Source organism: Amorphotheca resinae (genome assembly GCF_003019875.1).
Source record: "Amorphotheca resinae ATCC 22711 unplaced genomic scaffold M430scaffold_2, whole genome shotgun sequence".
Taxonomy (NCBI): Eukaryota; Fungi; Ascomycota; class Leotiomycetes; order Helotiales; family Amorphothecaceae; genus Amorphotheca; species Amorphotheca resinae.
Window position 1 is genome coordinate 1,054,674 of NW_020194472.1, and position 26,074 is coordinate 1,080,747.

A 26,074-nucleotide genomic window follows, 5' to 3' on the forward strand; every position below is an offset into this window, starting at 1 on the left:
CGACCACAGACTAAGGAGAACTGGGCATCCCGTCCGCTCTGCCATACATAAGCCTTAGATCGGTAGATTAGTAGTTGGGTGGGTGACCACCAGCGAATACCTACTGTTGTATGTTTTTTTGTTTCCCTGCTTTTGCCTCTGTGTGTTAGTTAGGGTTATAAGGAAGGTAGGTACCTCATTGTTTTTGAATACTAAGTGTTGTGGATGTGAGGATGGCATGTCGAAGCGGGGGGGTCCAGAATATTTTTTTTGGACACAGGGTGCTATCCAATTCGTAGAGCTGCTTTCTCTCTCTATTAACGAGAGATTTAACATGAGAAGACATCTATCCATCCATTCCTCCACGAGCCTCTACCTAAAGAAGAGAACCGGAGACGTGGGTAGGTACATACAGCATGCAGTAGAAGAGTGACCAAAAGCAAATAGGGAACTTGATATCTTAGAAACCTGAGAGACGCGAGCGAACCCTTTGGTTTGAGGTTGGTTGTACAGGTAATAAGAAGAAGCACTTTCTACCCTACTCCCCCCCCCCCCAACAAAACCAAAAAAAGACGAATTAATTCACCATCGTAGATTCTTAAGATTCTTAGCCAACTGACTTTATTTACTTCCATCCCATATCCGTTATCTTCTTTAAGAAAAAAGATCTCTTAATTAATCTCCCTTTCCCTGCCTGCTTACCTTAGTTATCCTTACGTTCGAGATTTTCTGTGACTGAAGGGAGAGAAGGAAGGAAGGAAATATATATCATCTGCATTTTTTCCCGAAGCGTGATGATCTTTCTACATACGCCCTTCTTGTACCAACTTTAACACACCTGGGAATACTACCTTACTCAATCACCTATATGATAGAGCAAAGCTCGATGAGAACTGAAAGTGTGTATGTTGGAAATGTGATTTTTGTATATAGGATCTACGACAATGCGTGCATGTACTATGGAGTATTATTCGCCAAACCCAACAACCTGACCAAACCCAAGCAAGCAGGCAAGTAAGCAAGCAAGCAAGTAGACAAAAATATGCGAGCTTCAATCCAAATCAGACCCCATCCATTTGTCCCCTTTGCCCCAAGTCCCAGACCCCGCCCCAGCCTCGTCGTAAACCATGCATGGTATTATCTTAAGTAAGTTCATCAATTCTCGTTTCTTCGATCCCTGATCTCGCACCCTGCGTCTCGGGAACTTTGGATTTCTTGATGGTTATGTTCATATGTCTTAGAGTAATGTTGCGTGTGGGGTATGTCCGTGGGGGAGATCAAGCAACGATACTCCTAGCCACGCCACTGCCCCACCGGAACTTTCGCAGGCTTCCAGAGCCACCCCGAGCGACCTCCCTCCCGCAGCTCGTCGAATCCAAGACCGCCGACCCGTTCAGGCCGCTCAGGGCTTCCTGCCGGCCCACCTCGCGCCCGATCACGTACCCGGCGCCAAAGCCCACCACGCTGACCAGCACGACGACGCCAGCACTCACCACCCAGGTCAGGAGCGTGGGGGAGATCAACGCATCGTCCACTAGCTGAACTTTCTTCTTCTTCTTCACCTGGCCCTTCTCCCCCGCCGGCTTCGAGGCTGATGCTTTCCGCTTGTTCATGTCTAAGGCTACGGCTTCTTGGGAGGAGATCGAGGGGCTCGAGCGAGCGCGGGTGCTGGGGCTGAGGGGCCGGGAGGAGTTGGCGGCGGTGGGCATTAGTTCGGATTCGGGCACAAAGCGGAGGGACATGGGCTCGTTGCTGCCGGGAGCGGTGGTTGCTTGGTTACGTTTGGGGAGACCTCTCGCGGCCGCGGCGCCGATGGAGAGGAGAGTAGAGAGAGAAGCACGAAGTGCGGCGTCGTGATCTGCTTGGTTGTAGCTGGAATGTTGAGTTCGTGACGCAGATCGGTTCGGATACGTAGCCCTCGAGGGACTGCGCTGCGAGGAACGGGGGAAATAGGAGCCTGGCACAGAGGGCGGGTGGGAGAAGGCATTGGGTTGTGGAGTGAAGACCGGCTCTTGAGCAACTCCTGCATCGGTTCGTCTCCCAAGAGCGGTGGCATTCTCATCTTCATCCTCTTCGTCGGAGGAACCTGCATCATATTCTTGCCGGGCGGCGTGGAGGTGGGTAGAATCATTCGAACTGCTCAACACATGGTCGGACTCGCTCTCGCTCTCTTCGTATTCCTCCTGGCTGCTTGTCCCCGCGTGTCTCGTCTCCAAAGCCATGTGTGACATCCCAGGGCCTCGTCTTCGCCGGCGGGGATCGACGTTGTGCTGGACTCGTAGTCCTGTAGTTACGATTTCATCGCCGATAGAGGAGAGGGAGGAGGAGGATGGTTGAGAGGAGATCTCGACCCAGGATTCTGAGGGTGTTAGAGAAGAAGTGTTGGGGAGAATTTGACAAGAGCGCGACTTACCCTCATTTCGCAAACGTTGCGGGATGCCAACCGAGCGTGCCATAGATTCTGTGGTGCGCGGACTCTGGCTACTCTGAGAGTTGTTGTTGTTGCTGTTGTGATGGTGGTGGTGTTGCGAGGCCATGATAGCAGCGGGGTCGAGCGGTGAGATCCTTATCAAGAGCCTCGGTTTCTTCCGAGGGGTTGGGATAAGGAGGAGGAGGAGGAGGAGGAGAAGGAGAAGGAGAAGGAGAAGGAGAAGGAAGTGAGGCAATTATTTCGTATTGTAGGCACAGTAGAGGAGATAGCTCGATAGACCGCTCCTTGGAGAGAGAGGCCTAGGTGCCGTGGTTCGGAGACTCAGGCTCAGACTCGAGGGCTGGGATTGTGGGAAGCGTCAGGCAATGAACTGATATGATAAGTACGTTGGGCTGTACAGAGTAAAGCCAAGCGTAAGTCGCAGCACGCACGCACTGATCGTCACGACGAGTGCAACGCGATGGTGGGGCAGCGCAGTGGGGATGGAACGAGCGAGGAGCGATGGAATCTAAGTGGATGTCAAGGACGGTGCCTCGTTGATTTTCCGGCTGTTGAAGGTTGCGAGGGGGCCGGTAGAGAATGGAGTTGAGGAGTGAAGAGTTGGGTTGGGTTGAAGAGGTTGAAGGGGCTTGAAAGGCTTGAAGGGTCAAAGTCAAAGTCAAAGTCTGTCTCACTCATCATTCCTCGTGCCGCGGATGGTCTGGACGCTGGAATCTACCTAGGACGCGACAGTAGAGCGCGCAAGATCGAGGGGGATTTCCAAGGATTGTCAAGCACATGTACTTGTACATTATGGTCCATATTGTCCATCATACATACTTCTCACCCACCAAGTGCCGACGGTTATCAGCCCCGGCTCTTGAAGGATGATCAGCATCTACATGCTTGGGTTGACTTGATATTGTATTTACTACATACTACACAAGTAACTGGATTCGCCCCCCAAAGTGAACAAGCAAACAAGCAAGCAAGCGCACAATGGTTAGTTACCTGTTGATTAGTAGTAGCGCAGCCCATGGCGTGCTATCAACTTAACAGTTAAACAGGGTCTCGTGTGCCCTGGTCATTCCACTCCTCTCCGCGTATCCCGCTATGGGATGATGGTGGCTGCCACCACAACATGATTGGCGAAACATCCTTTGATCATTCCCCCCCTTTTCAACAAATGCCCTGATTCAGCCCGGGAGCTGCGAAGCCGCCAGGTCTATTGGATCACGTGTGGCAATAAAAGAGGAGCTGCCATCTTTCGTCATGCTCGAATACTCGACGCAGCTCTTCCTCCCCGGCCTCCTTCGTTCGCCCCAGGTTGGCCTGGGGTTTTGGGATCTGCGCTCGTGTGAGGACCTGTCTTGTCTTCCTTTTAGTGAGAAGGCCGGTCCCGCAGTCTCGGCGCGACAGTTCGGGGCAGTTCACAATCACGTCCATTTTGCATATTCGGATTTTAGGTTTGGTATTCCATTATGAGATGATTTGCAAATAGCAAGAATAACTGCAAGAATAACTGCAAGGGATACTCACCATATGCTACAGGTCCGGCGGCGTATTGGCGGTGAGACTATATCACTCGCACGCTATATCCAGCGCGGTGAAAAGGAAATAAACAAGAACTTTTGTATGCCATGCCCTCGGGAAGCCCACATGAAGCTCGATCCACTCCAAGATATCCCATCCAGAAGAATGAGATATAAGAAGGTTCATCTCGACTTCGTAGTATGTCAAAGCCCACTGGTGATCTCCAAACGCCCACAATGCAAAGCGTCATATCAAAAAGTAGCCCCCATGATGGAGACGGCTAGAAGCCCAGCCACAAGCCCACAGCCCACATGTGTTGTCAAGCCCACAGGAAAATTGATCTCAAAGCCCACAAACTCCATAAGGAGTCGAAGTCAAGAGCCCACAACCCACTAAGCCATCTTCCCACAGTGTGTGTATCAAGCCTCAAGAATGAGGCTTTGTGTGCGGCAGGCATGCGTCCTCGGCATTGCCATCAGCGACTTATTCGAAAGTCTGCTTCTTGCCTTGGAAATCTCCAAAGCCCCCACGGTTGGTGCTGCCTCCACGGCCACCACGACCACCTCCGCGACCTCCACGTCCTCGGTCATTGAATCCGCCACGTCCACCACGGCCTCCTCGTCCACGGTCATTAAAGCCTCCACGTCCGCCACGGCCTCCGCGTCCACCACCGCTGTTATCACGGGGTGTAGCGTAGTCGAGTCTGACAGTCCGGCCACCAATCTCAGCACCAAGCATGGCATCGTATGCGGCCTTAGCATCGTCAACGGAGGCAAAGGTAATGTAACCAAAGCCCTTGGGGTTACCAGTCTCCCTGCAAGGCTGTTAGTATGCGAGGAATGAGATGGAATGTAATGTTGAAAGTGCTTACTGGTCAGTTGGGAGTCTAATGTTCAAGACGCTAGCATGGGCGCCAAATGCCTCGCCAACCATGTTCTCGTCAGCCTCGAAGGCAAGGTTGCCAACAAAGAGAGTATCAGAAGGTGGGTTGTTGGAGTCACCGAACTGCTTCGCACGGTTGTTGGCACGTTCCTTTGGTGCGGCGTTGTCACGGGGAGTAGCAAAGTCGATGTTGGGGACACGGCCATCAATCTCACTCTCCTTCTTGGCGGCAAGAGCCTTAGCTGCATCAGCAGCGTTGGCAAACTCAACATATCCGAAACCCTTGGAGCGGCCGGACTCCCTGTCAGTCACGACACGAGCGCCGGTAAGCTCACCGAACTCCTCGAACTCGCGGTACAGCCACTCGTCATCAACGTTCCAGCTCAAGTTACCGACAAACAGATTCTTAACACCTTCGCCCTCGCCGTTGGTCTCGACCTTGGCCTTCTTGGTGGGAGCTTCGGGCTCTGCGTCGGCCTTGCGCTTCTTGGACGGCTCTTCGGCTTTCTCCTCGCTATCGCTGTCACTGCTGGAGTCACTCTCGGAGTCGCTACCCTCGCTGCTATCGTCATCCTTGGATGCCTCAGCAGCCTTCTCGTCCGCGCTAGAAGAGTCGGAGTCGGAGTCGGAGTCAGAGTCTTCCTCATCATCGGATTCCTTCTATATATAGGTCAGCAGTGAACCAGGACGCAATGAAGGAGTTACTTACAGTGGCCTTAGCAGCTGCCTTAGCAGCACCGTTCACCTTCTTGGCAGGAGCAGCTTCTTCTTCGCTCTCTGAGTCGCTGTCGGAGGAGTCGGAGTCGGAGTCAGACGCAGGTGCGGGCTTTTTAGAATCAGCATCTTCCATCTCTTCATCACTGTCACTCTCGCTCTCGCTTTCGCTTTCGCTCTCGCTGGAGGACGAGCTTTCGCTCGAGGATTCAGAGGTATCTACCTCTTTCTTGGCGGCGCCGTTGGTCTTGCCATTGGCCTTTGCATCGGCCTTTCCGTTGGCAGGCTTTGTAACCTTAACCTCGGTCTCAGATGAAGAGTCGGATCCAGATTCGCTCTCGCTGGATTCCGAGTCGGATGAAGGAGTAGGGGCCTTCTTGACAGGCTTGCTCTTCGCGCTGACCTTGGAGGCAGTCTCCTTGGCGATCGCCTTGGACTTGGCATTGGGAGTCTGAGAAGGTTTAGTCACCGACGCGTTTTTGACAGCTGAGAGAGATTTGACCTCAGACTTGGATTTGCTTCCAGTCTTGGGTTCCTTGGTCTTTCCCATTTTGATTATGTGAATGTATGTGCAGGGTAGGAGAGATGTAAAACAATGGATTGAGTTCGAAAGGACTTTTCGAAAGTAAAGTGCGAAGTGTGAAAGGACGAAGAAAGGTCGAAGGTGGTTGGGAGGCGGATGCAAATAAATACTGGAGGCGGTGGGAGATTTTTTCTTATCTTGATTTTTTTCTGGCGCTAAATCATAACTTAGCGTTGCGCTAACGTCGCTACCCGCGCAAAGTTCAACGCGCTGTCTATTGTTGCCTTGTGGACTGAGGCAGGAAATATGAGCCTCAGCGAACCTCACGAAACGTGACCTGGACTTCCGGAGCTTCACTCAATTGCCTCTTGGTTGTGAATCCAGCGTCCATCTTTGTCACGACCACCAATTGATTCCCTCAATCATCCAGCTTATTGAGAGCACGATTGCCATTCATCGCCATGGCACCCACTCCTGAATCCGAAGCTTTCCTGGCCAAGAAACCCCAAGTTCCTCCTACGTTCGACGGAGTTGACTACGATGATACACCAAGACTGAAGGCCGCGCAGGATGCCATCATAAGAGAGCAATGGGTTAGGAGCATGATGGCGCGATTGGTTAGAGACGAGCTCGGGAAGTGCTATTATAAGGAAGGTGTCAACCATTTGGAGAAGTGCGGAGCATTGCGAGGTAAGCTTCCGAGGACATCCCCTTTGCGCTCTTTGGGCAGTTTTTCGTATTATACATCATGAGTGTTGTTTCATTGGGCCATAAATTGCACGGAACGGCGCTGATATAGCCATCTACAGAACGATACTTTGAGCTCTTGAAGGAATCGAAGGTTCGCGGATACTTGTTCGAGCAACAAAATTACATCTCGAAAGAATAGAAGGAACTCAGACGAGCCGAAAGTGATCCATGGGATGCCTAGGGATAATTTCTGGAATTTCTTGTTTGAAGCTGGTAGCAGGTACTGGTGGCATGTCCGGATGGAGGGGGATGCCCGGCTCTGCGGTCAACACATCCAGGAGCCAACTTACTGGATTCAAAATGGAATCACTTCTTCTATTGTAAATAGTAAACGTGTACAAAGCAGTTATGGCCCAACTTCCGCCCTGGTGAAATTTGTAACAGCCCCGGGACCCGTTCGACGATACTGTACCTTAGGTAGGTAGATTCTGATACCAATTTCGTCATTGGCACGTCTCGGCCCCCAGAATACCTCGAAAAAGTTCCCAGCTGCGAAGCAACGTCCTCTCATCCAGACGGTCCAAAGCACTCCTTACACCACAGTCATGATCTGCCGGCAGTGCCTCCGTCGAGCATCCGCTCTACGCGTTCAATACAAACCCCTCCGCTTCATCTCCTCGACGCCCACTCCCAGTTCCGCAGCCGCCGCGACATCAACCGGTGTCGCACAGCCCTTCTCCAACCCACTCGAGCCCTCAGGGACAACCCAACGACCCAAAGCACGCTCCACACCACTCCCAGTCTCCTCTGTGCCTGCTGGGACACCGCTCAAAGGCCTCAACTATATAAAAGGCCGTGATGACCCAGTGGCCCTCGAAGAACACGAGTACCCGGAATGGTTGTGGACTTGTCTGGATCAGAAGAAGGCCGTGGACGACTTAGACGACTCTGCTGGTGATGAATTCTGTATGCATACCCCCGCTCTCTTCTTCGCCCTCACTTTCGCCCCCTCCCTTCCTGCTTGACTCCTCTTCCTATTTCATGTTTTATGATCCCTATTGCTAATACCTCCCAGCGAAATCGAAAAAGCTCCGCCGTAAAGCAGCAAAGCGCCAACGGAAGTTAGAAGAAAAATTGCGTCTATCCGGCGAGGTTATAGAAGAAAAGATTCCGGTCACGAGACAGAGTATTGATCTGCCAGCTAATGAGACGGGGACAGTGGAAGGGGCCATGGAGGCCGGGCGTGCTAGGGAAGAGTTGAGAATTAATATGAGAAAGGAACGTAGGAGCAGCATCAAGGAGAAGAACTTCTTGAAGAGTATGTGATAAGGGTTATGAGGGGTCGGGAAGAGGAAATGAGAATGGAGTGGGGAGAATTCATATATCACTGTATATTGTATGTAAAATTGGGGAACATGTGTATTATATGACTGCTCTGCAAGTAAAGCTTGTGTCCTGCAGCCACTCTAAGCAATTTAGCCATTACTATATTCCGATATGTCTCCGGCCGTATCTGAACCTATAGCTATTGTTGTCCCTTTGGGATCGAGGCCAGCCAGATTCTTGATTCCGTTAGGAAGACCCAGGTCTTCTGATGTCAAGCCATCCACTCAATCATCCTCAGCCTCTCCGATAGAAGATTTCTTCAACTGAAGCTCCGCCTTGAGTTTTCTGATATTGTCTTCCAACCGTTTCCTCAAAATCGGGTTCACCTGCTGAGCATGCTGAGCCTGCACACTAACAATCTGTCTCTCCAGGTCGGCAATATCCTCCTTCGTACCCTGGAGCTGAGCCAGGCGTGCCCTTTCATTCTCGTCCACCTCCACAACACCACCATCGTCATCTTCGTCTTTATCCCCTTCCAAAGACTCGTCTCCGCTATCTTCGTCATCTTCTTCCTCCACGGCCGCCGGCGTCTCGATTTGCATGGATGGTGTCGCTCCAGCTGTAGAGAAGGCTTCCTCGTCGAAAGCTTTCTCCAGGTCCGCCTCAAGATCAGCATCCAAGTCATCATCCATCGCTGCCGCACCAGCTCCGTTGGTATGGTGCATAGTGCTAAAGTAGTTATGATCATCCACCTCTCCCTCCGCGTCTTCGTCTTCGTCATATTCTTCTCCATAGCCATCTTCACTGCCATCTTCACTAAACGTTCCGTCTTCCCTTTGATCAGGATCAATCATCTCGAACCTTGTAGACTGCGCTTGTGCATCGGCCTGTAGTAACTTCTCGACAGCTTCCTCCACAGCCTCAATCGCAGTCCTGCTGATCCTCTTTCGAAAACGGCGTTTGCGCGCAAAGTACATCGGCGGTGTGAGACCATGAGGATATTGAAATGTCTCTGGGTCGATGATCTTGGGTAGTGGAATGGTCTTTGCTTCCTCTTCCTTTTTGATAGGTGCAAATACCCACAGCATCTGACAGATATCGGCACTTTTCCACCAGCCTCTCTTGTCCCAACTCTTCATGCCCTCAATGATACACGGTAGATCAACAAGCGTAGCTGCGTATGGATGGCCACGAACTGTGACTGCTGCTCGTCTACCTTCTGAGTGGAAGAATTTCATGTGAAAGTCCGCTCCGCCTAATTGTTTCGGGATGCCTATCTTCTTTTCCGCGATCATCCTCTGCATATACTCGCAGTCCTCGCCTGGATACATTCGTAAAATGAATTCCTCCTCGATAGCTGGATCAATCTCGCGATCGCTAGCTTCCGAATCATACCCCTCTCCCAGCGCCCTCTTAGGAGGTTTGCCCTTGACCTTTGCCTTGAGGACGACGGGTGTAGTAGGGGTCTTGGCTCCAAGTCCCAATTGTATTTTGATCTTCTTTGATGGCGGCGGCTGCACATTTATGGTAGATCCCTCTTCTTCTTCATCGCTTTCTTCTTTGAAACGTTTTCTACTTTCGAGGATCTTGGCACTGGGTTTCGTAGCTCTCCCTGCCTTCGTTTTCTTGGGTTTGGCAGCATCGTCGACGGGAGCTGGAGTAGGAGGATTTGAGTTGTTGGTGATCTTGAGCTTCGGTCTGCTACCTCCGGGTGTTGGCGCAGATGCCCCAAAGGCTTTGGCAGAGGCTGGAGGTGCGCTGGAAGAGGGCAGAGGTGTGTTGGCAGCGGGGGCTCGCTGGACGTTGCTGGTATTCAACTTCAACTTGATGCCACTCATGTTTGCAGAGGCGCGATAGTTGCACACATGGATAGGTGCGATTGGTAACAGAGGACTGGCAGTACAGAGGTATCGCTGGTTAGAGATATCGCTCTGTGTTTATCAATCCAAGAGGTGTCGAAGAGTCGAAGTGTCGGAGTGCGAAGTGTGTGAGGGTTCCTGGTAGTAGAGCCGCGGCGGGAGGCTCTTGATATCGCCCCAGTAAATGCGGTCGGGTTAGCGCGAGAGGCCAGTAGTGCTTTCACCTATTCGGTACGATTCACTTCGCCCTTGGAGATGACAGTCCTGGTTTTCACGCAGCAATATCTTCGCGCCTTTGTTTTGTTCTGGCCATGAAGTCTTCTACCTACATAACACCTTGACCTTGAGTTGTCTGCCGCCCTCAGACAAGCAAAATGACGACTCCACAAGCTCTTCATCACTCCCTCCTACGTCCATGTGTTCTCCATATCCTACGAGCAGCAGGCTATCATTCAACACGTCCCTCCGTACTAGACGCCTTCACAGATCTCGCTGCACGGTACATGTATGCGCTTGCTCAATCTACTGCCAGCCATGCAGCAATCAATCACACTGGGCTGGAGATCACGATCCAAGATGTCAGAATGGCCATGCAAGACTGCGCTCTTCTGGTGCCAGAAAAGGTTTTAGAGGACCAGGAGTTTGACGGCGAAGAGGATACTAGAGGCGTAGACGCTTTTTTGGCATGGGCTACGGGGAAGGCAAATCGTGAGATCCGAAGGGTTGCGCTGGAGGGTGGAGATGGAGCAAAGGAGGATTACTTGACTGGTTTGTCTCCTCACCGCAATCGCGTCCTTCTTCTAATACTTTGCAGTTCTCAAGAAGAAGCATAGCGCCACAGATGAAGATTCGAGATATACCGGAACGATCTTGGGGAAGCCTGCCGAACCTCGAACAATCAAAGTTGAAGGTGGAGAAATCAGCAGTGTGCAGGAATGGGCAAAGAGGTTGAAGACGTCTTCGAATCCCACACCCGATATATCATCACGCCGACAATCATCCGCTTTGAGCTCCTTGGGAGAATCTCCCATAGAGGAAATGGAATTTTAGTTGGCGCATATTTCATCGAGAAGCATTGCGACGGCGTTGGATGGATGGATGGGTTCTGTACATATCATGCAAACACCGCAGCCTCTGCGACCATCAGCGCGCAGGATAGGCAGGTATATATACCTAACTAGTAGGGTATTCAAACTTTGACTCTCCATGTTGTCTTGCGCACGCTCAAACCGCAATTCCTCCTTCTGCCCTCCCAGCACTTCCATCAGCATTCGCGCCGCTACATACTCTCGTCAAGCGATCCGGCGTTCTTCTTGTCAGACTGCGCATCCGGGTTGAACCCCGCGTACCTGTTCTCCTTCCAACTCATTCCTGTATTAATCTGCTGTTCAACGTTCGATTCTGACAATAGTTAACAGCAAACCCCCCACCGAACCTGTGACGTAAAGGGGCGCTTCTAGAACCACCCCAGAGCCGGCTAACCCGACCCTCAGCCTCGCGTCGCCAAGGCTTGCTTTACTGCTCCATACACCTCTTGTCTACCAACATGTTTTGCGAACAGAGCCAAGTGGTTTCACCCGGCGTACAGTCCAAAGTCCAATCGTAGCTGAACCATCCAACTGGCACTCACCTACCACGGCCACGATCACAGTCTGATCGAGCTTCGCCATCATGCCTTTTCCATTGACACTTCCAACCACCTCGTCCTTCTCGTTCTCTTCGCACTTCAGCAGTGATTCACATCCATCCCTTCCATTATCCGCCAGTACGTATCGTGGGGTCCTGCGTGATGCATTGAAGGAATACAAGCGTCTCTCACCATCTGAACAATCATCGAAACTCTCGGCCATACTCCTCAGCCTAAATAACTATATCCCATATCTCTTGGCGGTTGATGCTGGGCTGAGCAGTCAGCAAGTTGCTGGAGATGAGGTAGATGTTGTTCTGAAATCAACGCCACTGCTGGAATGGAGGCCTACCCTCTCAGACACTGGTATACCTGGACGTGAGGCTCCACGGCTGAAAGTCCAATCAATCGAATATGAAATCTATTTTGTTCTATCGACACTCGCATATACACATACTCTGCTCTCACGTGCATCTCTACATCCCCTATACTCGGCCGCATCCGCATCACCCAGCACAGAGCAGCGCACGAGTTACATCACTACAGCTTCGAAAAACCTTCTTTTGGCAGCATCGATCCATGATTATCTCGCGACTCGCTCGGATCAAGTATCCTCAGAACCACCTTGTATTGACATCACAAAATCAACATTTAGAGCTCTTGCGTCTCTTGCACTGGCTGAAGCCACTCTGCTTGCTGTACTGAAGGATGATCCTTACCCGGCTGCTGTTGCACAGGACCGAAATCAGAATGATAAGGAATGGATGATTAAGGCACCCGAGATTCCCAAAGTCAAAGCACATCTCTTCGCTCGTCTATGTCTTGCAGCAGCCGAGCATGCAGCAAAAGCAAAGTCGTTGCTGGGCGCCAAGGGTCAAGGCAAAATAAACCCGGAGCTGTTGAGATATGTGGACGATCTGCGAAGGACTGGCAGAGGAAAGGCCTGTAGATTTCTTGGCATTGATGCAGAACTAGGTGGTCAGACTGGGGCGGGAATCGCGTGGTTGCGAGCTGGAAAGCACGAACTCGGACTTTCGTCGAAAGATGACGGAGGTAAGAAAGGGCTAAGCCTTGGGAGGCTCAAAAAAGAATGGACGGAGAGAAGGGAGGATAGGAAGATTGAGAAGGGTGCGGCTTGGGGGTCTGATGCGGGAAGGTTGGAAGAAGGGAGAGTATTGGATATGCTGGATGCCAAGTGGACCAAGATGAATGATACTGTATGTTCTTGTCCTTCTCAATTGAGCCCCTACTGACAAAGAATGCAGGTCAACACGCAATCTATTCCACCAATTGGACCGCTGATGGCCACAATGCCCTCGGGACGCGAAATCCATTCATTGAAGCCTTTCATACCACCAACTCTCGACTCACAGATACTGGAAAGTATGCGTGCACCGCCAGATCGGGCGGATGATTATGGAAGCGATGAAAGCTCTGATGACGATAAAGAAGATCGAGCTCCCGCTGGAGCTTTCCCAGGCACTAAAGCTGATTATTCAGGTAGTGGAAATTACTATTGATATATTCACTCATTGATAGTCTTTTTCGAGTTCATTCATTCGTGACTCGGGGTAATCCGAACTGCGGAATCGAAGAGAAAGGGCATCGGATCAATGGACACCATGCGTCAACAAATTTCGATTACCGGAAGAGAGCAACGAATCGCGAGATGACTGGGCGCTGGTAGCTTTCATGTGCAAGCTCCGCTGGTGGAGCTATTCCATACCAACTGCATTTCTGTGGTGCCGGGAGGCCAGTGCCAACTTCTTCTCTCCCATCTCCTGTTGGGCAAGTGCTCACTTCTTGTGAATAATTGGTTTACTGTTGATACCTGATAGCCAGATTAGTGGTCATAACTTCCTTGCGATATTCAGCTTGACGAGGAGATACCTCAGATTTGTTAATAAGTGCATCAGAGATACAAGCTGGAATGGGTGGTGAATCCGGCGCGCGCATATAGTCATTGGCTGCATAAAGCATTGCCGCTTGCTTGGACGTAGCAGCTGGATAACAGAGGCCAGGCCCCCATTGCGTTTGTAGTCAAACATGTCTACGTTGTTTGTAGAGATCTGCTATACTTTTTAAAAGGTATGGGACGTTACCTGAAGACTGAAATACACTGTAAGTGGAGGGGAGGAAGCTGAACCGAGGTTTAGCCCAGGGACACAGCGGGAGATCTGCAGGGCCCGCATCGCTTACTAACAAAGGGGAAAACAACATACTCCGTGTTCTCCGACCCCTCCTCACAGTGCATATACCATATATCTCCAGTTGATTGTTGGTGGTTAGCTGCCGTGGTCCGCAAAGTTCTGTATTGCCATTTTCAATCATGCCTCGGAAGAAGTCCCTCCTCATCGGCATCAATTACATCGGCAGCGAGCATGAGCTCCGTGGCTGCCATCAAGATGTGGAGAACGTTGCAGAATTCCTGAGCTACCGGGGCTACTCCAGTGATCCAACCTCGCAAGTGATTCTCCGCGATGATATGCCAGACCAATATTACCCCAGTGGGCACAATATTCTCGTAAAATCCACCGAGCCGCCGTTCTTGATATTTGCTGACTAGCCAAAGGCGGCCATGGATTGGCTGGTGTGCGAGCCTGGGACCTGCAATTTCCTGCATTACTCTGGGCACGGTAGTCAGGTCCCAGATCCGACTGGAAATCGACCCTCAGGCCTGATCGATACCATTTGTCCAGTGGACTTTGAGACCCGCGGCCAGATTGACAGCGATACCCTCCACCACCATCTAGTGACGCGCCTGCCGCCAAGCAGCACTTTGTTTGTCATTCTAGACTGCTGTCACTCAGGATCCGCTCTGGAACTGCCTTTCGTATACCGCAGTGACGACTACGGGAATGTCAGTGTTATAGACAATCTCAAGGAAGGCATTCACCTCATGGCTGAAGCGAACGATATATTTCAAGGAGGATTCAGCTTCAATAAATTAGCCGAAGCTCGGGACCTCTACGCTGGTGCTACATCATTCTTCCGCAGCTTGAAGCACATGGGAGAATCCCAACCTGCTGGTCTAGATGAGGATGATAACTATGCCGCCTATGCACAAGAGCAAAAAATGGTCACCATGTTCTCGGGTTGTCGAGACGATCAGACAAGTGCTGATGCTAATATCAATGGGATGAACGAAGGTGCTATGTCCTGGGCTTTCTTGGAGATCATGAAACAGAACCCTAATCCTTCATACCTCCAGGTAAGGAAATTATCCATACCCTTAGAATTTCCAGGGATATCGAAATTCTAACGGATCGAAGACTTTGCAAGATACCAGGACCGTCCTGCGGCAATCTAATTACACTCAAGTGCCTCAACTCTCTGTCGGGCTGGAAATAGACCTGAACCAAGCGCTGGCTTTATGAGTTACTGCGCTGTTGAGAATCATCGCTGGGTTTTTAATAGATGTAGCTTAGCATAACTAGCATCTCCATGATCCACAGTTTTCATTGAGTTATTGAGTTATGAATCAATCGGTGATTGACGCTTTAGCTCCTCTGAAAAACGAGATAGCTAGAAGTTCAATTGTTCATTCTCTAGACTACTGCGTGTGATTTATTCTCTTTTTGCCAAGGAATGCAAACAGAAAGGAGTATATGAAATCTCAACCGCAACGCTGCAACGAGTCCCCACCAGCCCCAAATCTCGATGCGAGAATTATTGGTAAAAGGGGCTTTGCTTGATTGCTGAACTGTAAACTAGACCAGAATTTGTTAGTGCAATCGCACGGTATGGTTGGAATATGAAGGTTGTCCTATTGTATCTAGACTGTTCTCTGTTTACATCCGGGTATTCCAGTGCACGTGTGTGCCTGCCATTCCTTCTAGAGTGTGATGCCACGCCAGTGCCGTCCCCCCTTTTAGAGACAAAAGGTCAGCGCCCTCGCTGCCATAATACCGAGCCATGAAGAGTAAAGCAAAAAACTGTGTGTGAAGTGTGTCAAAGGGGTATCAACAAGTGGTCGCATAACGCGTCAAGAATCGAAGAAATTAGGTTGCAATAAAGCAACAATGTGCTAGGTCCACACAATTCCGCACCTATAGACCACGCAAAGAGCGCCTGTGTCACCTAGGGCAGCCCTTGCCAAATCAATCCGGCCCAGTCTATAAGATCTCGAGCGGTGAATACAATATCGCGCTCGGTGGGTGGGACGGGGGGGCGGTCAAATATCTTTTGAAATTCGAGAACCAAAGGTGCGCCGGTGACGGTAAGTCCTGGATCGATGTCTAATGTGGCCGTTTGTACAGGATAGGCGTTTGATGGATTGAGGCGAGCACTTGATCTCGTAGTAGGAGCCTGTCCCGGTTCCCACTTCTCGATCTTAATCCTTCTACTAGTGGGCTGAACCCGAATCAACAGAACGATGTTAACTTTCCTGTTGGAGTGTTCTAACCATCACCTAGCACCCGAACGTAATCTTAGCATTGATTCGGGCATGTCAGCCTCGACAACTAAGGATGGCCAAGCCTCCGGCGATGATCTGATGCGCTGATTCAACCAGGAAGAATCAGCTTCCTTCGAAGACCTGTGTTGCGAACGATACTTCGATGCTCCCAAGTCAACGAATTCGTCAAACGCGATCCCAATCTGTACTATACGGGTCTGAAGACGCTGTGCAAAGGTTCTGTGCGCTGTCTCGTGAGCCATCCCTGGAAGCTTAACGATCAGTGTCTCGATGTCGGCAAAATAGGTGAAGCGGACATGGCAACGCAACTCGGTCCTGTGCTTCTCAATGCTCTCGAACTGCGCAGGCGTTGCGCGAGCGAAAGCGAGGTACTGATTCTCGCCCCCCTGGTCTAGAATCTTGTACTGGAATGAGACCAACTCCCACATCTCTTTCATTGTGGTAAACGCCACAGGCGGGTGGGTCTTGCTGAGGGCCAGGTCAGCAGACGGCGGGACGGGCATGACTTCGGCCTGGGCTCCTAAGTTTGAAGGGGCAGAGCTGGCAGACATGCTTGTGGACTGTGCTGCTGATGACCTTGCGAACATTCTGTAAGAAGAGGGTCAATTGTAGTGGTAGGAGTCCCTGTGATAATGTCAGCGGGTACAATTACTGTATCTGTCACAATCACTGTCTCTATAGCCACAGCGACAGCAATAGCCATAGCGACAGTAAAGGACTCAAATCCTACTTACCTATTGGCTGTGTTAAAACAGCGGCAAACAGGGTATGTAAGATTATTGGATATCAGGGCATGGTATGTTAAACTTTTGGCCATTAGTAGGTAAGGTAGTAAGGTAAGGTAAGGGCAAGCCTCAAGGCAAGGCTGGCAAGGTAAGGCAAGGCAAGGTGCCCTAGAAATTAGGACTAAACCTGTTTAGGCGTGGCTGCGAGCCAGTACTATTCTGGCGTAGCGTATTATTAGGCGGGCTGTCCACCAATTCCCTTTTGAGGTAGGGCGCTTTCAATTCACTGCCGACGCTTCTCATACTCTCATACCTCCATACCTACACACGCAACGGCTGTACAGTTTCGAGTGACTAGGACAGTCGTTGACCCTCTGAGTTGTAGCAGAGGATAGTACGGGTTTTGCAGGCGGACCCAATCTCCAGGATCAGGAGTCAGGACTCAAGAGACGGCCTAGAGTTAGAGCTGTGAACTTTGATACCCGCGAGGTTGCTTTACCGGAGCGGATCTTTCCTTTTGCTCTCTGTATTTGTTGCTTACATGAATATCCCTCCACACGTATTTCTGTGACAAGTGCAAGAGGTATGGCCTGGAAAACTCACTAAGTCTACAACCCTTATATCCAAATCTACCTAAAGAGTATATACAAACTCATGATTCTCCTTATCGGTCAAGTCGAGGAATTCCTGCTTATCCAACTTCCTATATCCCGGAGCAGCTCTTATCTCTTCGTTCTTCTTATTCATCCGTCTATAATACCAATAAATGAACAGCATATCAAGGATACATACACCCCAACAAACAATAATCGTGATCTCGGCTGGTACATATCGAGGTGCGTCCTTCGGTTGGAACGTTTGAGGTCCAATGATGTTTCCTGCGCAGTAGCCCATTAAGTACAGCGCCGCGACTGTCGTCTTCTTCGTATAACCAGCAACGTTGCTGGATAGGAGAGATAGAAGGGCCACGAAACCTGTGGGCGAGGATTGCGTGAGATAGTATCCCGCCAGACGACCTTTGGCATTGGACAGTGGGAGGCAGACGATGAGGAGCATGCCAAGGATGGAGAGAAACATTCCCGACAATCCCACCAAGACACGATTTTTATATCTATCTCCAAGGTAGCCACAAACGATCAGAGTCACAACCTCGACGGCTCCGCCAGGAGTGCCGTAGAGGAGAGACTGGTCAGGTGTGTAGCCGAAAGAGACGATGAGCTGTGAGAAGAAATTCGAAATCCCACCTGAAAACCGTTAGTTGCTAGTGCATGACGTGTGATGAGCTTGCTTACCGTTTGGAATATCTCCGATCAAAGCATAGGCAAAGAATGCCCAGGTCATCGGATCCAGCAAAGCTTCCCTCAGTTGATACCATTTGAAATGCTTGTTACCCACCCCCTGCTGGTTCCTCCTGATTCTCTCTAATGCCATCAACCTTTCCTCGGGCTTCAAGAATCTCGCGTTGAGCTGGTTGTCGGGCATGAAGTACAAGAAAAGAAATCCCACGGCTGCAGTGGCCAACCCGATTACCAGGAAAATGATCTTCCACGACTCGATCGAGGCACCGTGTTTCTTGACCCCGACGGAAATGCCGTATGCGACCAAGCCACCAAGGATCTGAGCGAAACCGTTGAAGCTGAACCAAATCCCTGTTCTTGTTCCTTGTTCTTCTTTCGTATACCACTGTGAAGTGAAAAGCGCGAAGCCAGGTGTGACGGCGGCTTCGAAAACACCGAGAAAGAAGCGTACTGCTACGGCTCCGGCGAAGTTCTTCGTCGCTGCCATACAGCAAAGTGTCAAACCCCACATTATGATATTGAAGGAGGACCACTTGGCAAGCGGTAACCGCTGGAGGAGTCGATTCGTTGGCCATTCCCACGCTAAGTAACCGATGTAGAAGAGTGAACTAAGCCATTGATAATTGGTACCATGCAGATGGATATCCTTCTGCAGACCCATGACACTGGAATATGACAGAGTGGTCTTGTCGAGATAATTGAGGCCATATACAACGCAGAGCATCTGCGCAATTGGATGATTAATGAGTGTGCCATAGAAATCAGAAATTGGGGATTCGTACGGGCATCAAATTGAAGTCGATCTTTCTCAGCAGCCTTTTCTCTTCCGCAGGAGTTATGACGACACCCTCTCCATCATGGCCAGCGAAAGCCTTGAGTCTATAAGATTTGGGAGTCAATATTTCTCAATCCAAGAATTAAGATGGAAAACAAGAGCCGGGTGACGTTTTCGGCCGCCATCTTTGGCAGCCCCAGGAGCCCATTCAAAAGAAACATTTCAGAGATGGTAGAGAAAGGAGAGAAACCCACGCCTCGTCTCCATCAGCAGGATTAGCATGTATGAACGCTGCATCCTTGACCTCGCCACCCTCAAGCGTAGCATCCCTACTTAACTCCGTGGCTTTCTCCTGGTCCAACACCGCATCTTGGGACTTCTCCAACGCAGCCATCGTTACTCGATCCACTTGATCTCCTCCTTTTCTGGAGACAACCAGATATCACAGTACCGATAACAAATAACAATGAAATGCCCTCTCGGAAAACGAAAGCACAGCAGCAGGAAGAGACCAAACGTCCAGGAAGAGATCAGAGAAGAGAGGAGACATCTACATAAATAGCGACGACGCAGCTCAAACATGGGGAACCTTAACTTGCCTCTTTACCTAATAGCAACAAGATTTCCAACCTACAGTACTGCGTACTTATCTCTGGCACCATGTCTGTCGTTGGCGACTTGCCCGACTCAACCCCCTCGCCCGGACGGCCTACCCCGTACGAGAAGAACTGCCCCGATGTAGTAAAGATGCGCTATCGCGCCGGGAAACGACAAGGGTTCTCATTTGTTCTTGAGCAAGACCCACATCTGCCGAAGATGGGGCTACAGTAGTACATCTGTTATATCTGCCTCCGCCATAACGCGCCATTATTATTGCAAAGTGCTTATCGATAGCTCGGAACTGATGTCCCGTGCTGTGGAGAGCGAGTAAAAATATCCTAAAAGGTCGGGATTTGGGTAGGTAAGTAGGTAAGTGAGGGAGTGTAGCCGCCGGCCCCTTTTTATATCGGCGTCACGTGAGCGGTTTCCCCTCCCGTCGTTCTGGACCAGCTCCTTGTTTCTCTCCAGCAGATCTCCAGGTATTCGATGGCGCGCTCTTCAGCACTATTGTTGTTGACACTTCTCTCTTCCCGTTTCATTTATTGCAAAAAAAAAAAAAAAAAAAAAAAAAAAATTCTGCATCTTTCCGCCAAACGCAAGTTCAAAAGCCTCCTTTTGAATAGTCTCAGAGATAACTCCCCGCCTTCGCTACCTTAAGGTGATATCCAGCATGCAGCTGACCTTGTATCACCCGATATCACACTTCTCAGATTCTCATAAAGGAGCAATGAATCTGTCTTCTAATCCTAGCACAGCACTCATTGTATACCCACTTATATGAACTCTAAAGAAGAGCCGTCATTTCCTTTCCCTTTTACATATCTTGTTTGATTGCCGCCTCACAAACTCATTTGCAGGCCGCCTCTATCTTCTCATAACCTGGAGATAGCGGTAGATGATGTTGGATCACGGTAATACAATACAATATAATATAGGTAGTATAAAGCTCTCGACTTCAATATGCGTCGATGGGAAGTTTTTCGTGTCCTAGCTTCACATCCTGAGGAAACCAGATGTCACTCGAGAGGTAAATAAGTCATAGTGTTATTTATATACATACATACAAATGAGAGAGAGAGAGAGAAAAGAGAGGAAAAAAAGAAAAGAATATCTGTAGCCATAGTGGGCGAGATGGCTCTCTTGTATGAAAAATAAAGAGCAGTAGCGCCTTGGGACTCGATAAATCTCCCGAAGAGTTTGGAATATCCCTATGATATCTCGAAGCAGGCCTTCTCGTTCTTCTGCATCCCTAGCCATTTCTTAATCAAAACGCGTTATCAATCTTCTCGTCCCTGCGATACCCGCTCTCGCTTTCTGCAAAGGAGAATGGTTTTGGGGAGTACGGAATCGATGGTCTGAGATCACGAGGGTTTATGGAGTTAGCTGGCAGCTCGTGCGGGCCTGATTCCTCAGCCAGTGGGTACGGATTATAGGGTCTGTTACGGTGAATTAGCTTCCATTTGATCTTATTGTATTCATTCTGCATCATGGATCTCGATCGAAATCTTGAGATCTAGGGAGAGAATATGGTGCATGAAGAGTTAGAAGAAGGAGACTGACGGGCAACTACTACCAACATACCTCAACCCCCCTCCATGGACCATCTCCTGTTGCGGAGGAGTATACAGCGGGCTCGGAGCCGCCTGGTCCGGACTGTTTGGAGTCGAGTGTCCATTCATGAACCCTCCTTGATTCATGACATTGTGCGTCATGATCCTCTCATTGCCCAGAGGGTTGCCACTACGATAACTATCCACTTCAGTACCCTGTGCGTAAGCAACATTTCTGGTACCGGCTTGCCCGCTCATGATATCAGAAGCCAAGCGCTGTTTCTGGATATTCGGATAGGTGACCTCGGAGATGCCGGGAGTGGTGGGCTGGTATGTATTCGGTGCGGGGGTGTGCGAGCGTCGAAGGATCTCGCCTAGGGTCTTTTGTCGACCGCATGTGTAGAGCAGGGCTGCGGCTAAGAGCACGACGATGATTCCTGCTATAACAATCCCCACGATGGCGCCGGTGGAGAGAGAGGATTTGGAGGTGGGAGCAGTGGGAGGTGAGTTTGTGCGTACGGGCGTAGGCGTCATGGTTGCGCCTGTGGCGGTGGTACTTCGTGTTATTGCTACTTCGGGAGGGAAGTATTGGAGGGGACTGAAGGAAATGGATGTGTTCAAGGCATATGCGAGCTGGTCTTGATAGGTGAAGCTCGAGTTCTAGAGCAGAGTTAGCTTGGGTATAGAAAAATGAGGGACGAGCAACGCACAGGGTTAATGACTCCTACCATGCCCTGCTGGCAAGCTCCAGGAGCAGAGCAATAGAAGAATACGGGTTCAGTATCATTAATTAGCAATCGAAATATCGGAGGCTATGTATGGCTCTTGTTAGTAGATTCATGGCTAGGAGGAAGAGGTACCCACATTTGATAGAACAACAGCGACAGGTTGAAAGTCACTCCAGAAGCCCACCAAACCCTGCCCGCTGTCTTCGTAGGGCAGACATGCTAGATTATTTCCAAAACCTGCTCTTGCCACTGAGTGGTTTAAAGGATAGAACCGATATTCTGTGACTTGTATCAGCGGTTGTCCTTTATAACCCCCCATCCCAACCTCTGCTGTATAAATTGGTAGCCATACCGATGATATCTCCAACTTTCGCGTACATTTGGTTAGGACTGAAATTGAATCCATCCTAAAATCGCAGTTCATTCGTCAGCATTTGATTATAATCCTCGTGTCAAGAAGCAGGATTATAGCATACCGCACCAACCAAGCATGTGTGCGTTGCAGCCGGCCCGCTCGCGGTAGTGCTGGCGGCGGACTTTGAAGAAGTGCTACCTGCCCATGTTGAGCTAAGTAATACTGACACTATGAATACGATAGGAGTCCACAACATCGTGAATAGCTTCAATATGTGTGACGTTAATTGAAACTGGGAGTATGGAAGAAGGGGGGGAAATGATCAAAATCTGGTGCTCAAAGAACAAAGCGTAGCCATCAAATAAAATTCCTTTCATGACATGGGAATGGGGAGAGTCCATGGAGGGCGTCGGATGCAGTGCCGCCGATGATATTATCGCTTTGTCTAGATTTTGGCTACCATCATGACAAAGAAAATAGCATCATACTAGCTAACGGAGATAGGAATGCCTCCAATGGCCACAAGAAACATTGCAGTAATTACGGAAAGTTATGTTGACCGAGTTGACCGTCAGTATTGGTCTCAAGTCATCAGTAATCACGGCTTCAGAGCATCAGGAAAAGGAGTGCTATATCTGAAAGTGTTGCTGATGTTCAAGAATCGCAACGGCAGATGGTCCAATGAATTGAATGTAGCAATTTCAAGTAGAAAGGAAGTTAAACCAGGCAGTCCTCGTATCGGAGGCTGTCCCCTTGAGCACAACACTTCAACAGGTGAGGTTGACTGTGGCTTTGTTGCGCGTTCAGAAAGAAGTACACAGTAGATACTTGCCTAGACCATGCTTATTAGTCATTTAGGAGCTAACAATCACAATTCTTATTGCACATCTTATGCAAGGGGTTCAAAGAATGTGGTGGAGCAGTGAGTTTCCAAAGCCGGGAAGGCCGCCTCCTACCAGGATGAAGAACGCCAAACTAACGTCTAGGAAGTTCGCAGACTTGCGATGGGTACAGTAGGCGCCCGTGTACAGGGGCTTCCCGGTGGCGAAAAGAAATCTTATTTGGGTATATATGTCGAACCTATGAACATTCACTGCGTTTTTGCTTTTTCCTTCCCCGATTTTGAGAAATCCGCAAGGCCACTATCGACGACGAGATTCCACAAACACCATAGATAACAAATACCGAATCCTGCAGCCCCTACTCCTACATTGATGACTACCCAAAGGTCAGGTTTATCCTGAGGGGGTAAGATAAAGGCTTCTGCGACATGCCAAACTCCCATCAAGGCATAGAATATTGAATGCACCGAGGCCGTTGCGAAACCCGCCAAAGTGGGATTACCATCCTGCTTGTAGACAGCGAACGAGGTTGGGGGTAAGCCTAGAAGGTATGCCCAGAGGAAAGATAGGACATAGTATGGAATACGCAGATCGACGCGTTGAAGGAGCGGGAACATCGTCCAGACCCCAAGAAGATTTGCAAAGCCAACCCAAGCACGAATACTTTTGCTAAGCCCATGCTTGCCAGATAATAAAGCTGTCATTGGCATTAGCGGCAGCAGGACGCTCTTCTCGTGGACTTGGAAGCTAAAGAGAAAGAACGCCCAGGCTGTTGTTGCCAACGCCAATGGCAAAAGCTCTTTGCGGGGCTTCGTGAATATAACGAAGCAGGGTGGTGTGATGGCAGCGAGGGTAGCAAGCAGAGATGCTCGTTGAAGGAGTTCAGATGGGTACTTTCGGAGTTTGACGACGACATTTAGAGCACACCAGAAATTGGCGACTTTATCTTCGAAAAGTCCTCTGGCGAAAGGGAAGATGCGATAAGCAAGTTGTGCAGATTGCTGTATGATCGGATAGTACCACGCTTTGTGATTGATCTTGAATGAGTATTCCGAGAAGATAGGTAAGGGGGCGAAGTGTCCAAAAAGCTCAGGCCGAGCATCGATGCCTCGATGGGCATCATAGAGAGCGCCAAGAAAGATAGGGAGAAGGAGTATAGCGAAAGAAGCGACTGTGACAACAGCAATACCGAGGAATCTAGGGATATTGAGTCGAGGAAATATACAGACTCCCAGAAGGTACGCAAACATGGCCGGCGCATAGTAGAGTGCCATCTGCTTGAATCCTAACGCCAGCACGAAGAAGACACAGCTCCACATGAACCTTCCGGCCAGCACACTGGACATGCTTGCCAGTACCAGTCCAAGCATGACGGTGTTATATTGGAAGTGGACATGGTCGATGAGAATTGTGGCTGGCTGCATCAGGATGGCGACCAGAGCAATCGAGGCAACCCATGTATTGAGTCCCTGCAGCTTGCTCAGTCGCCGCACAAAGATGACGGCCGCTGGTATGCAGACCAGATACTCGGAAACAATAACTGTAGCCCGCATGAAGACCTTCAATGTGGGATCGTCGAGACCGCGTGAGGTGTGCAGAGCAAACCATGACGGATCGATGAACTCCCCTATCTTTCCAAGAACCCAGCTATGATATGCCGTCAAGGGTGGATAATCCAGGCCCCACCACTCGAGGTCATGAAAGTACCATTGTGATATGGGCAATTTTGTCGTGATCTCCATCCAATGTCTCTGAGCCTCGTAATCGCCATGCATTGGGGGGCTTTGGAACCCTGCATGCAAATGTTAGGTTGGCCATACATAATCTCGAGAGAGTAGAAACGTACCCGAATACCCCCACAGACCAGCAGCCCATCTGAAGAGACCTACTGCCATCAATATCAGAGGAAGAGTCTCCCATTGTGACACCGAGCTCCTGGCCGGCCAGAGAAAGGCTGCGAGGGGATATGTTGGTCGAGTCGCCGTGGAGCGGGCTGAGGATGGAGCGACTGATGACACCTCGCTGCCATTGTGTGATTTTTTGACCTTTCGCCGTGGCTTATGAGGCGAAGGTCCTACCATGGTCACCGATAAATTCCAATGGTTGAAGACGCAGTGTGCATTGTCTGGATGTGCAGTGGTAAGGTAAGGTACCTGAACAAGGTACGTTTTCTTTTCGCGTAGGATAAGGTCCCTGGAGGAGTTGACGCGAAGAGCTGGAAGAAAGTGATGCCTTGTGTCCTCAGGCCACAAAGTATCTTCCAACGACATCCCTTGAGTGACTTGACCCCCCTTGGCCAACAAGCGAAACAACGTCAACCCCTCCTCCAACCAACCACCCTCACTACACTATTACTGCATGGGACCACGGGTTGTGAATCCCTTCACGAATCACTTCGCGCTTCAACCCTCCCCCCCGCCCGCACTAGTCGTGCCGATGTTCTCTATATCTTCGTATCTTCGTATCATGGTACGTGTACTGTACCAGCGTACTCCGTACACGCGTATCGGTGCGTCTAACAGGAAAAGTTTCCTGGAGGGAGAGACCAACTGGGACATGGAGACCCCTCTCTTTACAGAATAACACACCGCCCGAGGCATCTTTTGGCTTGTGATACTGTGCCTAGCTGCGGGAACCCCCCATGCAAAAGCCGTTCGATTTACTATCAATATGGATAAGTACATGATACTTGAATACTTCAGTTTTCCAGAATCTGCGATGCATAACCTTGGCTGAAGAGCGCGATTCGACAACATTTCGAGTTCCGGGGCATCCGGTGCCACAGTGCTCCCACCTCACCCCAAACTTCATCTACTCAGTTCGCTGATGGATGCTAAAGACCGCTCACTCCTTCTACCACAACGACTGGCGTCTATCGTTACGCATCGCCGGCAACACATTCGTTGTTTGTGGTCCTAGCAGAGTCACTTTTCAGCTTACACGGCTGTGCCACGTGATCTGACCACTTCTTCACACCAAGATATCATCCATTGCGATCAACAAGAAGCGAAGACATTAGATATTAGATCAGTTGTAGGATATCCTGAACTCTCGCTTTTGAAGGTCTACCCAATAAGAATATCGAATAATAAGGTACGTCACTTTTAGTCCTCGATGAGCACTCCCAAGGGCCTTTGCACTCATCCTAAATACATTTGATCAACTGACTGACCATCATTCATAGGTCTTGTGAAATACTACCTCTATCACGGACATCTCTGGAGCCCTTTACCTTACGGCA

General features: G+C 50.0%; 12 protein-coding genes across 12 annotated transcripts; 5 read left to right on the forward strand and 7 right to left on the reverse strand.

Moving 5' to 3' along the window:
• Positions 1-1,256: 1,256 nt before the first annotated feature.
• On the reverse strand, positions 1,257-2,516 carry M430DRAFT_47810 (hypothetical protein; the record flags this gene model as incomplete). The annotated part of the gene is made up of 2 exons (XM_024867955.1): positions 1,257-2,338; positions 2,393-2,516. 2 exons carry the CDS (start codon positions 2,514-2,516, stop codon positions 1,257-1,259), a joined length of 1,206 nt encoding a protein of 401 aa, XP_024723934.1.
• A 1,889-nt stretch (positions 2,517-4,405) lies between these two features.
• On the reverse strand, positions 4,406-6,068 carry M430DRAFT_16057 (hypothetical protein; the record flags this gene model as incomplete). The annotated part of the gene is made up of 3 exons (XM_024863380.1): positions 4,406-4,736; positions 4,794-5,464; positions 5,514-6,068. The coding sequence occupies 3 exons, from the start codon at positions 6,066-6,068 to the stop codon at positions 4,406-4,408; spliced, it is 1,557 nt and encodes a 518-aa protein (XP_024723935.1).
• Positions 6,069-6,392: 324 nt separating this feature from the next.
• M430DRAFT_33088 (hypothetical protein) lies at positions 6,393-7,018 on the forward strand. Its single transcript, XM_024866296.1, has 2 exons — positions 6,393-6,731; positions 6,851-7,018. Exons 1-2 carry the CDS (start codon positions 6,503-6,505, stop codon positions 6,928-6,930), a joined length of 309 nt encoding a protein of 102 aa, XP_024723936.1. The 5' UTR covers positions 6,393-6,502; the 3' UTR covers positions 6,931-7,018.
• Positions 7,019-7,336: 318 nt separating this feature from the next.
• Positions 7,337-8,057, forward strand: M430DRAFT_47813 (hypothetical protein; the record flags this gene model as incomplete). Its single annotated transcript, XM_024867956.1, has 2 exons — positions 7,337-7,697; positions 7,807-8,057. 2 exons carry the CDS (start codon positions 7,337-7,339, stop codon positions 8,055-8,057), a joined length of 612 nt encoding a protein of 203 aa, XP_024723937.1.
• Positions 8,058-8,341: 284 nt separating this feature from the next.
• M430DRAFT_133697 (hypothetical protein) lies at positions 8,342-9,895 on the reverse strand (the record flags this gene model as incomplete). The annotated part of the gene is made up of 1 exon (XM_024862311.1): positions 8,342-9,895. The coding sequence occupies one exon, from the start codon at positions 9,893-9,895 to the stop codon at positions 8,342-8,344; it is 1,554 nt and encodes a 517-aa protein (XP_024723938.1).
• A 282-nt stretch (positions 9,896-10,177) lies between these two features.
• M430DRAFT_133700 (hypothetical protein) lies at positions 10,178-11,122 on the forward strand. The gene is made up of 2 exons (XM_024862312.1): positions 10,178-10,684; positions 10,731-11,122. The coding sequence occupies exons 1-2, from the start codon at positions 10,291-10,293 to the stop codon at positions 10,964-10,966; spliced, it is 630 nt and encodes a 209-aa protein (XP_024723939.1). The 5' UTR covers positions 10,178-10,290; the 3' UTR covers positions 10,967-11,122.
• A 465-nt stretch (positions 11,123-11,587) lies between these two features.
• On the forward strand, positions 11,588-13,063 carry M430DRAFT_96382 (hypothetical protein; the record flags this gene model as incomplete). The annotated part of the gene is made up of 2 exons (XM_024869956.1): positions 11,588-12,760; positions 12,809-13,063. The coding sequence occupies 2 exons, from the start codon at positions 11,588-11,590 to the stop codon at positions 13,061-13,063; spliced, it is 1,428 nt and encodes a 475-aa protein (XP_024723940.1).
• Positions 13,064-13,872: 809 nt separating this feature from the next.
• M430DRAFT_95206 (hypothetical protein) lies at positions 13,873-14,920 on the forward strand (the record flags this gene model as incomplete). The annotated part of the gene is made up of 3 exons (XM_024869879.1): positions 13,873-14,067; positions 14,116-14,754; positions 14,816-14,920. 3 exons carry the CDS (start codon positions 13,873-13,875, stop codon positions 14,918-14,920), a joined length of 939 nt encoding a protein of 312 aa, XP_024723941.1.
• Positions 14,921-15,680: 760 nt separating this feature from the next.
• On the reverse strand, positions 15,681-16,823 carry M430DRAFT_201066 (hypothetical protein). The gene is made up of 3 exons (XM_024864217.1): positions 16,695-16,823; positions 15,949-16,584; positions 15,681-15,896 (listed from the first exon to the last, which is right to left on the reverse strand). Exon 2 carries the CDS (start codon positions 16,545-16,547, stop codon positions 15,951-15,953), a length of 597 nt encoding a protein of 198 aa, XP_024723942.1. The 5' UTR covers positions 16,548-16,584; positions 16,695-16,823; the 3' UTR covers positions 15,681-15,896; positions 15,949-15,950.
• Positions 16,824-17,260: 437 nt separating this feature from the next.
• On the reverse strand, positions 17,261-19,275 carry M430DRAFT_33094 (hypothetical protein). The gene is made up of 4 exons (XM_024866297.1): positions 19,013-19,275; positions 18,766-18,862; positions 17,978-18,707; positions 17,261-17,929 (listed from the first exon to the last, which is right to left on the reverse strand). Exons 1-4 carry the CDS (start codon positions 19,150-19,152, stop codon positions 17,319-17,321), a joined length of 1,578 nt encoding a protein of 525 aa, XP_024723943.1. The 5' UTR covers positions 19,153-19,275; the 3' UTR covers positions 17,261-17,318.
• A 1,205-nt stretch (positions 19,276-20,480) lies between these two features.
• Positions 20,481-22,247, reverse strand: M430DRAFT_39447 (hypothetical protein; the record flags this gene model as incomplete). Its single annotated transcript, XM_024867314.1, has 6 exons — positions 20,481-20,794; positions 20,940-21,568; positions 21,619-21,720; positions 21,773-21,915; positions 21,989-22,043; positions 22,113-22,247. The coding sequence occupies 6 exons, from the start codon at positions 22,245-22,247 to the stop codon at positions 20,623-20,625; spliced, it is 1,236 nt and encodes a 411-aa protein (XP_024723944.1). The 3' UTR covers positions 20,481-20,622.
• A 703-nt stretch (positions 22,248-22,950) lies between these two features.
• M430DRAFT_114971 (glycosyltransferase family 57 protein) lies at positions 22,951-24,947 on the reverse strand. Its single transcript, XM_024861574.1, has 2 exons — positions 24,680-24,947; positions 22,951-24,625 (listed from the first exon to the last, which is right to left on the reverse strand). Exons 1-2 carry the CDS (start codon positions 24,912-24,914, stop codon positions 23,082-23,084), a joined length of 1,779 nt encoding a protein of 592 aa, XP_024723945.1. The 5' UTR covers positions 24,915-24,947; the 3' UTR covers positions 22,951-23,081.
• Between the last annotated feature and the right edge of the window lie 1,127 nt (positions 24,948-26,074).

Bases quoted from the DNA above. Each gene is read 5' to 3' on its own strand.
- M430DRAFT_33088 (XM_024866296.1), top strand. From the start codon at position 6,503: ATGGCACCCACTCCTGAATCCGAAGCTTTCCTGGCCAAGAAACCCCAA. The intron at 6,732-6,850 runs GTAAGCTTCCGA...AGCCATCTACAG, and splicing joins GAAGTGCGGAGCATTGCGAG to AACGATACTTTGAGCTCTTG.
- M430DRAFT_133700 (XM_024862312.1), top strand. From the start codon at position 10,291: ATGACGACTCCACAAGCTCTTCATCACTCCCTCCTACGTCCATGTGTT. The intron at 10,685-10,730 runs GTTTGTCTCCTC...AATACTTTGCAG, and splicing joins AAAGGAGGATTACTTGACTG to TTCTCAAGAAGAAGCATAGC.
- M430DRAFT_201066 (XM_024864217.1), bottom strand. From the start codon at position 16,547: ATGTTCGCAAGGTCATCAGCAGCACAGTCCACAAGCATGTCTGCCAGC.
- M430DRAFT_33094 (XM_024866297.1), bottom strand. From the start codon at position 19,152: ATGGCTGCGTTGGAGAAGTCCCAAGATGCGGTGTTGGACCAGGAGAAA. The intron at 18,708-18,765 runs GTACGAATCCCC...CCAATTGCGCAG, and splicing joins TCGACTTCAATTTGATGCCC to ATGCTCTGCGTTGTATATGG. The intron at 17,930-17,977 runs GTAAGCAAGCTC...AACGGTTTTCAG, and splicing joins GATCGGAGATATTCCAAACG to GTGGGATTTCGAATTTCTTC.
- M430DRAFT_114971 (XM_024861574.1), bottom strand. From the start codon at position 24,914: ATGGTAGGACCTTCGCCTCATAAGCCACGGCGAAAGGTCAAAAAATCA. The intron at 24,626-24,679 runs GTACGTTTCTAC...ATTTGCATGCAG, and splicing joins TGGTCTGTGGGGGTATTCGG to GGTTCCAAAGCCCCCCAATG.